Source organism: Chiloscyllium plagiosum, unplaced genomic scaffold, assembly GCF_037043375.1.
Source record: "Chiloscyllium plagiosum isolate Xiang-an unplaced genomic scaffold, Cpla_swu_hap1 HiC_scaffold_14, whole genome shotgun sequence".
Lineage (NCBI taxonomy): Eukaryota > Metazoa > Chordata > Chondrichthyes > Orectolobiformes > Hemiscylliidae > Chiloscyllium > Chiloscyllium plagiosum.
The window spans coordinates 79,257,311-79,269,119 of NW_028270152.1; the positions used below are offsets into that span (position 1 = coordinate 79,257,311).

The 11,809-nt window shown below is 39.8% G+C and overlaps 1 protein-coding gene across 8 annotated transcripts in view; it reads left to right on the forward strand.

Moving 5' to 3' along the window:
- The window catches only part of nckipsd (NCK interacting protein with SH3 domain), a 253,601-nt gene that overhangs the window by 37,919 nt on the left and 203,873 nt on the right, over positions 1-11,809 (forward strand). For 4 of the 8 annotated variants that reach the window (XM_087994558.1, XM_087994555.1, XM_087994553.1 and 1 more), the window contains 5 exons: positions 8,307-8,443; positions 9,616-9,837; positions 10,356-10,662; positions 11,047-11,295; positions 11,647-11,795. The exons of the other annotated variants lie outside the window; for them this stretch is intronic. In XM_087994558.1, coding sequence (XP_087850684.1) covers positions 8,307-8,443; positions 9,616-9,837; positions 10,356-10,662; positions 11,047-11,295; positions 11,647-11,795 — 1,064 coding nt within the window. The remainder of the gene's footprint in view (positions 1-8,306; positions 8,444-9,615; positions 9,838-10,355; positions 10,663-11,046; positions 11,296-11,646; positions 11,796-11,809) is intronic. 8 annotated transcript variants of the gene reach the window in all.

Genomic DNA, 11,809 nt, shown 5'->3' on the forward strand with positions numbered 1-11,809 from the left:
TTCCACATTCTTATTGTTTTTAGTTTTTGTCATTTGCTGTGTTGAGCCCGTGTCAAATTCATGTTCCCATAGCAATCTGGGATTCTGGATTATTGATTTTACTGATATTTCCACTACTCCACTACCATGCTCAAATTTCAGACTATTCAGTAGCATTGATATTTCCTCAGTTAGTGAAGCATTCTGTGCCTAATTGCTGGATAACAATCAGGCTCTTAAGCAGCAAGAGCTGGCACCTCCTCATCAAAGCAGCAAGTAAGAAATGTCGAGCAATGACTGTTTCAGACGAGGCAATTCATCCACCTCCCCATATCATTCAAAGATATTGCCATCTAACTTTGCATTATCAAATATGTTAGATTTCACTATTGAACATAAACTTAGCTATTTATGCTGCTGATCCAAGCTGCAAGAACAGAGCAGAGAGTGGGAATCCTGAAGCCATTAACTCACTTCCTGACTTCTCAAAGCCTGTGCCATCTACGAGACACCATTGACAAGGTACAAGTCAGGAATATAATGGAATACGTCCCAGTTGTCTGGATGAGTGCAGCTCCAACAAAACTCATGAAACTTGATATGTCTAGGGCAAAGCAGCCCACTTGTCTACCACCTTCAACACTTGCTACCTCTCCTGCCTTGACTGTAGTGTTTACCATCTATAAACTTCACCATTGTCTTCTCAAAGGCAAATATAAATGAGTAGTAAATTCTGGCATTGCCTGTGATGCCTACATTCTGAAAAGGAATTACAAAAAAGACTGCCTTAATTTTCAGAGTATTCCATTATCACTGTTGGCTCAATTTCAAGATTGACCATATTGAATTCTGTAGTCTTATGTTCCAATCTTATGAAATTCACACACACTTCATATTTCCCTCTCTATAATTTAGCCTGTACCACAGCATCATGGTGATGAATCAGAATTGATATGCTTTTTGTTTGGTAGTGATTTGATTAATATCTCGAACATTCTGACAATGTGAAATAGGTGGCTGGCATTTATCAAAAGTCTTGCATCTGCTTGGCTATTTCTTTTTGATGGGGAGCAGGCTGTCCAATTCTATGCATCACCTTATGCAATGAGCCCTGAATACATAGGCTCAGCCAAACCATAAAGCCTGTTTTCAATTGGCAGACTGTCCCATCTGTAAACTCATGCAATGTTCCCCAATGTGAGCAAATTTAATCATAGAATCCCTACAGTGTAGAAACAGGCCATTTTGAGCAAGTCCACACTGACCCTCCGAAGAGTAATCCACCTGTTCACCTACCCTATTACTATAGATTTCCCCTGACTAATGCATCTAATCTACACATCCCTGAACATTGGGCAATGTAGCATGGCCAATTCACCTTACTGCACTTCTTTAGATTGTGGGAGGAATCTGGAGCACCCAGAGGAAACTCATGCAGACACGAGGAGAATGTGCAAACTCCACAAATGCAGCCGCTGAGGCTGGAATCAAACCTGCGCCCCTGGTGTTATGAGGAAGCAGTGCTAACCACTGAGCCAATGTGCTGCCCCAGGCTTTAAAGGGAACAACCAATCCGTAGTAAGGCATTAAATAAAATGAAGCATTCCTGGAGATCTGAAACAGAAGCAGAAATTGCTGGCAAAACTCAGCACGTCTGGCAGCATCTGTGGGAAGAAAGCACAGTTGTGATGAAGAGTAACCAGACTTGAAAAGTTAACCCTTCTTTGTTCCCACAGGTATGCTGAGTTTTGCTGGCAATTTCTGTTTTTGTCTGAGTAGTGAAGCATGTTATTGCAAGATTGTTTTTAAGTCATAAAAGGGGAAAATAATGATTGCTATTGTTTTTAAGTGGAACTATCAACATAGCACCTGTTTTCAATAGGGAGTGAAAGTGGATCAGAGGGAAATATAGAATAAGTTGCTGGTGGACCTATTGCTATCTCACCATTCCTCTACTCACCCTCCCTCCCCACACTCCTCCTCTTTATCTGTAGCTCTCCCTACCCCCATATCTAGCCTTGAAGAACGGTTTACACCCAAAACATTGACTTCCCTGCCTGGCTTGCTGTGTTCTCCCAGCCTTCTGTTGTCTACTTTTGGATTCTAGCTTTTTTGACTCTATCCAATCATATTCAGACTGAGCATGATTATCTCTTCCTCTCAAGTGAATCAGAGATTGGCTGTGACCTTTTGTTCAGTTGACACGTGACCTCTAGGAATTTATATTGGTCTTAAAAAGTATATTATTAGACAGAAGTGTGCATTTATCTTTTTCAATGTATTAATCTCCACTGGTCACAATCGCAACAACTTAATGTTTGTGGTACCTTGTAATATATTAAAAGATTACTTTCAAAAGTTGCCTCTCGAAACATTGCAAATCAAGGTATGACAGTCATATAAGAGGATATTGGACTGGATATTCAAAAGCTTAGTTAAAAATAAGATTTTAATGACAAAGACAGAAACTGCCACAAGAGGTAATATTTTGGGTCCCGGTCAAGAAGCATTAACTCTGATTTCTCTTCACAGACACTGCCAGACCTGTTGAGCTTTTCTAGCAATTCCTGATTTTGTTTCTGCTGTCCAGCATCCCCAGTTCATTCAGTTTTTATAAGATAGATAAGGAGTATCTTAATGGAGTGTAGAGGTGGTTGAGCTGTTGAACATTTTTCAGGCTAAGTTAGTTTGAACCTTGCATGATAAGGGAGTAAGAGGGTGAGGAGTTAAAGAAAATGGTGTTGAGAGCTACAGTCAGATTGACACGATCAGCAGGCTGAATTGCCTAATTCATTTACAGGCTGTTCTGCTATAACGCGTAGTTTGTTAATGTGAATTCACTGAAACGCAATTGATGAGTTGGGGGCACTGTTTCTAAAGTGCAAACTTTTAAAACATAAGTTGGCTGTAATGCGATTACATCGCTAACCGTTTAAGCACTGCTTCTTAAATGTGATTTTTCTATAACGCGGAGTTGCACAAGAATGCAACCGTTGTGTTGCAAAAGAATTGTATTCAAGTGTGCATAGAGTTGTTTTGAAGACAACTCGTCTTCCGCCTAGGAGCCCTCCAACCACAAGGGATGAACTCAGATTTCACCAGTTTCCTCATTTCCCCTCCCCCCACCTTGTCTCAGTCAAATCCATCGAATTCAGCACCGCCTTCCTAACCTGTAATCATCTTCCTGACCTCTCCGCCCCCATCCCAGTCTGACCTATCACCCTCACCTTGACCTCTTTCCACCTATCACATTTCCGACGCCCCTCCCCCAAGTCCCTCCTCCCTACCTTTTATCTTAGCCTGCTGGACAAACTTTCCTCATGCCTGACCTGCTGCGCTTTTCCAGCAACACATTTTCAGCCCTTGTTTTGAAGACAGCAGAACATAGAGTTGTTAGCAAAGCAAGTCTTAAAGCAGGCAGGTTTTGTTGAAGTTGAGCAGTTCTGGTTTTTGTATATAATTGTTTCAATAGGATGCTAAACACCTAGGAGTCAAAAGGCACAACAGGATCATAGAATCAAACACCACAGAAGACGCCCTTCCACTTATCCCATAACCTTGAAAGTTATGATAGCTGAAGTGCTCATTCAAGTACATTTTCAAACATTGAGGTTTCACCCCTCAACTACCCTCCGAGGCAGTGATTCTAGATCACCATCACCTCCAAGGTGAAAAGGCTTTTCCTGAAATCCTCTCTAATCCCCTTGCCTTGCACTTTTAAAATTTATGTCCTCTTATTATTAAGTTTTTAACTCAGGGGAATCAGCTGTTTTCTATTCACCCTGTTCATAGCATTCCTAATCTTGTGCACCTCTGTCAGGCCCTCTTCAATCTTCACTGCTTCAGTGAAAACAACCTGACCCTATCCAGTGTCAAATGATTCCATTGATTGTCCTGCTTCTATTTCCATGTCTATGATCCTGTGGCCTCACCTGAGTTTATACAGCCTGTCTTCATTGCTGAAATGTTCCATTCCAGGAAAACGTGTGATGAATTTCCTTTGCCCCCTCTTCACTGCAATCACATTCTTCCTATCGTGTTGTGACCAGAATTTCTCTCAGTACTTCAGTTCTGACCTAACCACAGTTCTGTACAAGTCCAACATGATCTTCCTACTTTTATAATTGGGGCCAAACATCTGGCAATGATAACGGATATAGATGTTGTAAACTCATAAGAAGGAATATCAAGGTCTTTGAAAAGGCACAGATATTTATCAGGATAACCCCAAAATGTGGGATTTTGCTACAAGAGCAGGTTAGAGAAATGTGGATTGTTATTGAAGTAAGGGAGTTAAGAGATTGATGCGACTGTATATAATTGTGCTGAGTTTCGACAAGGGCAACATGTTCGCATTAGCTGATAAAAGAGCTGATCACTGTGGATTTAGAAAGGTTATATCGATGAATTAGAAGCAGGAGTAATCCACTCAGTAATGTAATGGCTGACTTTATTATAATCTGAAATCGGCATTCCTGCCTACCTCTGCACCTTTCGCACTCTTGCTTAACAAGATCCTATCCACCTCTAACATCAGAATTTTAAAGGACTCTGCTTCCACCACATTTTCAGCAATTGAATTATAAAGACTTGTGACCTTCTGAGAAAGAAGTTCTCCTCTTCTTTGCTTTAAGTGGGTGATTGCTGAATTTTAAACATTAATCTCCAGATCTCCCTTCTCCCATATGAAGAAACATCCTTACTACATTTAACTTCTCAAGACCTCTCCGAACCTTATGTTTCAATCAAATCATCTTTTAATCTTACGAATGCAAGTGAATATAAGGCTAGCATGTCCAAGATTATCTCATAAGACAGTCTCCCCACTTCCAAGTATTCGTCTAGTAAGTCTTCTCTGAACTATTTCCAACGCATTTACAACCTTTGGGAAATAAAATTATATTGTGCACACTACTCCAGTTATAGTTTCTCTAGTGTCTTGTATACTTGAAGCATAGTTTCCTTACATTTTGTGTTTGGTTTGCCTCTCAATAATTGTTGGCATTCTATTGATGTTTCTAATTACTTTGCCTGCACAATTCACCTTATGCATTTTCTGCATGAGTACATCCTGACCTGTGTCTCCAAGCTCTGCACACTCTCACCATTTAATTAACACAATTTCCAGCAATTTACCCCGTACGACTTCTTTGTTTTTCACATTTTTTTGGAGTTCATCTGTCCTTTCCAGTTCCTGATTTATGGGTGCTTCTGGGATGTTACTTGCGTCCTCTAAAGTGAAGACTGATGCAAAATGCTTGTTTAATTCATCTTCCATTTCTTCTTTTTGATATTGATAACTTGCTGTAGAAGCAGCAGTTTTAAATATTTATAAAAGCTTTTGCTGCCATCTTCATTTTGGCTGGCTTTGTGAAATTCACTAATTTTCCTTCTCTATCAATTTTTTGTTTATTCTTTGCCTTCTGTATTCCATCCAATCTTCTGACCTGATAGCTGGCTTTGCATAATATCTTTCTCTTTAATTTTACACTACCTAATGTCACATTTCTAATTAACCGCAGGTGGAGAGTCTATCTGTTGGAGTTTTTATTGCAAGTTAGAGTATATCCAGTGTGTACTTTGAAATATCTCCTTAAGTGCCTACTGTTGTATCTCTATTGACCTTTAACCCAATTTGCCAATTCACTTTAGCTTGCCCTACTTTCATAATTTATCTTGGTAAGTGACCATTGTTAAATTTTGTGAAAAAACTGACACCCATCTCTACCTCAAACTGAATGTAGAATTTAATCATTATGATCACAACTAGTCAGGGGCATCTATACTATGCAATCTTTAGTCCTATTTCATGGCAGAATATCAGGTATAGTGAAGCTTGCTTTCTGGCTGCAGAGCATGCTGTTTTAAGTTTGACGATGGTGCCACTTTAACAAGGTTATTTTGTCCTTGGGATTTTTTTTTGAGAGGTTGCAAAGACTGAGGTGCTGAGGGGTCGAGAAAGTAAAACAAAAAGGGTTTGTCAGAAAGGCATTGCAATAATCATGGCGATATTAATCTACATAGAAGGTGGAAAAGTAAGGTGGGTAAAGATAGAAGAGCTGAGAAGTTCATAAAATGTTTCAGGATGGCTTCTGATGTTATGGACCAGGCCAGACTCCCCTAAAAATATTTTCATAGATCATAGAATCCCTACAGTGTGGAAATGGGCCATTTGGCCCAAAAAGTCCACATCGACCTTCCGGAGAGTAACCCACTCATTCACCTCCCTATTACTCGACATTTCCCTTGACAAATGCACCTGATCAACTCATCCCTGAACACTACGGGCAACTTAGCACGGCCTATTCACCTAACCTGCACATCTTTGGACTCTGGGAGGAAACTTCAACACCATGAGGACACCAACAAAAAAAATCTCAGGCTCTATTTAAGTTGTCAATTAAGGTCAATCTTATAGCATAACATCAGAAGTCACACAGCACCAGGTTATAGTCTAACAGGTTTATTTAAAGTCACACGCTTTCATAGCACTGCTCCCTTGTCAGATGAAGTGACTTCACATGTATATTGATTAGTGAAGGTAGATTTGTGATAGATGGTGGTAGAAAACTCATGGCTAATATCTCAACTGGGACAGTGTGGAAGGGATCACGTTTGTGTTGCATTTCAACCATGAATTTTAACACTGGTTCATTCCTCAAAGAATATTCTGACCAGTCAGTCAACCTTCCTTGTTCAAAATTGAAACAAAGTCTTCCTGTTAATGTGAATCAGCATTAATAGGTACCTTCTCCTTGACAATTGCCTCTACTAATCCGAGTGCAGTTGCCAATCTATCAGCATTCCCCTCTCATACACAACTAATGTTGAATTTGCCAGTGAATTGTTATGTTTGTGAATTTTCCTGATGAGATGAAAAACTTCCACAATATGTATTGTTTTCAGTAATTCTCAAGTTCTGTGCTCCCAAATAAGTATTATCTACTTTTGTGTTATACGAATGCAAATTATCAACTTGGAAAACTTACTTGAAATGGATGTGTGTAGAACCGCTGGAAACAAGCTATAAATTATTGAGAGCAGTTAACTTGTAAAATATCTCAAAGCGCTTGAAATTACCAAAACAGCATTTAGCACTCCTCCATGTAAGGAGGTATGAGGACAGAAAGCTTGGCATATCAGAAATGTTTTAGAGTAATCTTGTGAGACAAACTGAGAACCAAGATGACAGTTGGAATTCAATAGCTTTCATCCTTGCCAACTGAAGATACAGCCACTAGTGGAGTACAGGTTGTTCTGATTAGATTACATTACAGTGTGGAAACAGGCCCTTCGGCCCAACAAGTCCACACCGACCCACCGAAGCGCAACCCACCCATACCCCTACATGGCCAATTCACCTGACCTGCACATCTTTGGACTGTGGGAGGAAACCGGAGCACCCGGAGGAAACCCACGCAGACACGGGGAGAACGTGCAAACTCCACAGTCAGTTGCCTGAGGCGGGAATTGAACCCGGGTCTCAGGCACTGTGAGGCAGCAGTGCTAACCACTGTGCCACCGTGCCGCCCACATTTGATGTAATGTACATTTTCTTAATGTGAGGTGGGGCACTGTTTCTAAAGCACAAACTTTTAAAGCGTGTATTTGGTTATAATTTAATTCCGATCCGATCAGTTTAAATGGTGCTGCTAGTATGCAACTTTCTTATAACATGAGATTACGTGAGAATGGAACTACTGCATTATAGCAGATATGGCTGCAATTAAAATTAAAATCCAGATACACAAAAGGCCAAAATAGGAGGAGAGCAGGTACCTTGGATAGATGTTAGGCTGGAAGGAGAACACTGGTTTACGGGGCCAGGCCAACGAGGGATTACAGATCAGGAGTAGAATTTTAAAATTCTAAGTGTTGCTTAACCAGAAACAATTGTAATTCATTCAGCACAAGTTTGAATGTACAGGTTAATGGAGAAGAACAGGGAGAATGGTACAAGAGGATTTGTTCATTCGTAGGGCCATTGCTGACACAATGGGCTGCATGCACTCAGTTCTGAGATTCTCGGAGGAGGAAGCAACTAGGAGCGTGTTCTAATAGTCAGCCCACAGGTAACATACCGTGGATAAGGCTTTCATCAGATGGCCTGAGACTTAATCAGGCATTGGGATATGATAATTGGGATGGAGGGAATAGGATTTGTGGTGGAGACGGAGACAGTAGCATAAATTCTCCCATATTGGAGGAAATTTCTACGGTAAAATGGAGTTTTTTTTTTGTTTCACCATCCATTAGTGATATCCTTTTAAGGTTTGGGATGGTGCTGCAATGATTTTTACTTTAGCAATTTCTTACCTGTATTATAGGTAGACATTCCCTGGCTACTTGGACAGCATTTTGTGGTACATTCAGAGGCTTTGGCCATGAAGGATTCGTACAATGAAATTGCACTCTTTCAAGAAATAGATGGTTGCTTCAAAGCTATCTATGCATACATTTCCAGGTAAAATAGGTTTTTTCTGCTGAAATTGTAATGGGTTTTCAGTTGTTTGTGGACAGAAACCTGTTTCGCAAACCTTCAGTGTGGAAATTTTCTAGAGTTACTAGCTAAATCCAATGAACTGCAGAAGTTTGAAAACTAATTTAGAAAATGCAAGAAGTCACTCCACAAGTGTGAAAGTGAAAGATTTCCAGAAGACCACCAACTGCTCTCTGTGTGAGAAACCAGTGGTAGTGAGTTTCACTCAAGAGTCCCCATGCCTTTTGGCAAGAGGCAAGGTTGAGAAGGGAGCGCCTTTGTTGGTGACCTCAGCTGATATGGGAATTGGGCCTGTACCATTAGTGCCACTCTGCATTGCTAACCAACCCCCATTGTAGCGTATAAACCAGCTCTGTTTTCTGGTGAGAGCTGTGCTTGCAGAACTTGGAACTTCAGCTGATCTCTTCTCTCCACAGATGCTCCCTGAACTGTGAATGGGCCAGGTAACGTTCTGGCTGCTTCAAGCAGGGCTTGTGTCCAAAGTATTAGTCTAACATTGCACAGAGACTTTGCTGTGTTTCTACATTTTTCTCTCTCAGATTAGCAGTAAGTTCTTTAACTTTGCCCTGCATTATATCTAGGACTTTCATAATCCATAAAATTTAATTGAACTTTAGTGTTTATGACTCCATTTTAGAGAGTCTGTTTCCTACAGTTTTCCATTTTTAATGCGATGTGTACACTGCAGTCAAGTTTCCTCTTGACTGTTCAATACTGTTGTGTTCTGCAACATAGCCCCTTCTGTTTCCAACATCTGCAAACTTTTAGGCATTTTTTTTTTTTAATGACTACTTATTTTGCAGAGTTATCCTGGATTACGTTGAGATTAATATGACTCCTTTCAGTTGTCTTGACCACTATCTTTGAATAATTAGAATTATATCCTCTCTGAGGAGTATTAGAATCCTAAAATGGATCCCCTTTCTTCAGTCCAGTTTCTGTACCATAGCATTCTGGTGTATTATTAAAATTATTTGCTAAGACCAAATATTGATGATTTATGTTGAGGATGATTTTTGAAATCAATCAGCAAGTTGGAGTTTGGTTATCCAATATTTGGATGTTAGAAGCTGGTTATGTTGGAAGGTGGATGAAAAGTTAACTATTTCATGTAATTTTTTTTTATTTTGTAAAAGATCCACTGTTAAACACAGCGGTTTGGAAGAGGTTCTTCATGTCCTGGAGACAAATGCCATCAAACTGGCAAAGGCTTGCCACCTCAAATGGATAAATCGAGGCAGGGCAATCCAAGCAATTTGCAAATCGTACCAAACTCTCATCATATACTTTTCTGACATGAGTTACAGTGACCATGATATCACAGCAGAAAGCATCCTCCTCAAACTTCAACAGCCTCGGTATTACATTCTTCATTTTTAACATGTATTTGAATTTGAAAGTGTTTTTTAAAGTTGGTTGTTATGAGCTTTGTAATTTTACTACTTGCAGACTGCAACAAGTTTAGTTTATTGCCATCATTAGTGAAGGTTACTTTATGAACAGATAACAACTTAGTTTTTAGTGCTGCTGGGGAATAATTATTGGCCAGAATACTAAAGCAAAGACACTTGGTTGTTTTCCCATCTGAAGTCTTTTTTGTCCCACTAACCTGAGAGGGCAATGTGATGTAACACCTCATCTAAAAGGTGGCACCTCTGATCCTGCAGCACTTCCTGTGGTCTCGGCTGGCCTTTTAATTTAGATTTTGTGCTGAAGTTTCTGTGTGGGACTTGAACCAGCAACCTACTGATTTAACAGGCTGAAGTGGTACTAGCTGAGCCATTGCTAAAGCTGTCAATTACACTGCAAGTTTGCAACTAAGATGACCAGATCCTCTGTTTGTGAAATGTCTCTCTTTCTCTCTTTATGTTTACAGCATTCTACTTGCCATTTTCTTCTTGAGAGATCTCCTCCACCACTTGGACAATCTGTCACTATTTTTTCAAGAAAGATTTGTGAATCCAGTCAGAGTACCTGAAAGGGTTCAAGCTACAATCAATCTCCTTGAGTGCAAGTACCTTGGAAACAACATACTGTGGGAGAGCAGCTTTCTATTGGGAATACAGCTACTGGAAAGTGGTGCTCTTTCTCGGCCACCCATGACCAGGAAACCACATGGACCTATACTTCATAAGACAGCAGCTAAAGCTACTGATGAGATAGCTCTCTCTGTTAAAACTCTGGTTAGTATATTTTAAAAATAATGCCACTACCAAGAAAAGATAGAAGCAGGAGTATAGTGTATTGACTTTCAAGCTTACTTTTGTCATTCATTGTAACCTCACAACTCCACTTTCCAGCCCACTCCTAGCTGCTTCTATTCCCTGGGACTGCAAAATGTCTCTCTTGCCTCAGCCTTTAATATACTCACTGTTAAGCATCTACACCACTCTGGTATAGAAAAGTCCAGAGATTCTCAGCTGTTCTCAGTACTGAGACAGGCCCCTGGGTTAGTTTATAGTTCAGTAAAAACTGATCATTAGCAAAAATGGGTTAATGGAGTTGATGTTTTACTGTAGAACAGCTCTTTAACTTGTCTTGATTATTGCTTGTTTTGTTTTTATTAGGTGAAGAATATTGTTGACAGTCTGAAGGAGAGGTTCCCTGATAATGCAATCATCAGAGCTTTTCGTATCCTAGATCCAGATAGGATTCCTTCTGATCCAGAGAAACTGGCTCAATATGGCAATAGTGAAGCAGCAGCTCTCCAGAGTCATTTTTCAGACCTACTTTCGAACGATGGAAAAGATCTGGTTGCAGAGTGGGATCAGATGAAATACTTAATTGCATCCAGAAAAGGAGAGAGTTTGGATGAAGTAAGCAAAGTTTTAGAATATCTTTACATTATGTAGATTAAGTACTTGTATTAATTCTAGTGTAATGTAGTATTAATGTTATGTTTATTGCATGCAAAGTATGAAAAGAGAGGAAAATTATATTCTAGACCTGCTACTGAGAAATTCTGATCTAGAGTTTTGTAATATTTGATATCTTTATAGAAATGTGGCTTTGTATGAAAAAGAACAAGTCATTTACAGCTCCCACGTGAAAAATATTGTCAATTCTTCACAAGATATTTGAATAACTAGAGAAAGAGTGAACTTTTTTCATTATCTTCCCTGTCCCAATCCTTGTTTCTTTTTCCCTCCACCCCCCTCGCCCCCAAGGTTTGCATTGATTTGGCCCATTCTGATATGTGGAGAAAAGAATATCCGAACTTCTCAATACTATCCGAAGTTTGTGTAGTGATGTCTGCATCGACTGCTGAACCTGATACAGGGTTTACGTCTGTGAACTTGATAAAAAACAAATACAGGTAACAGTTGGGTT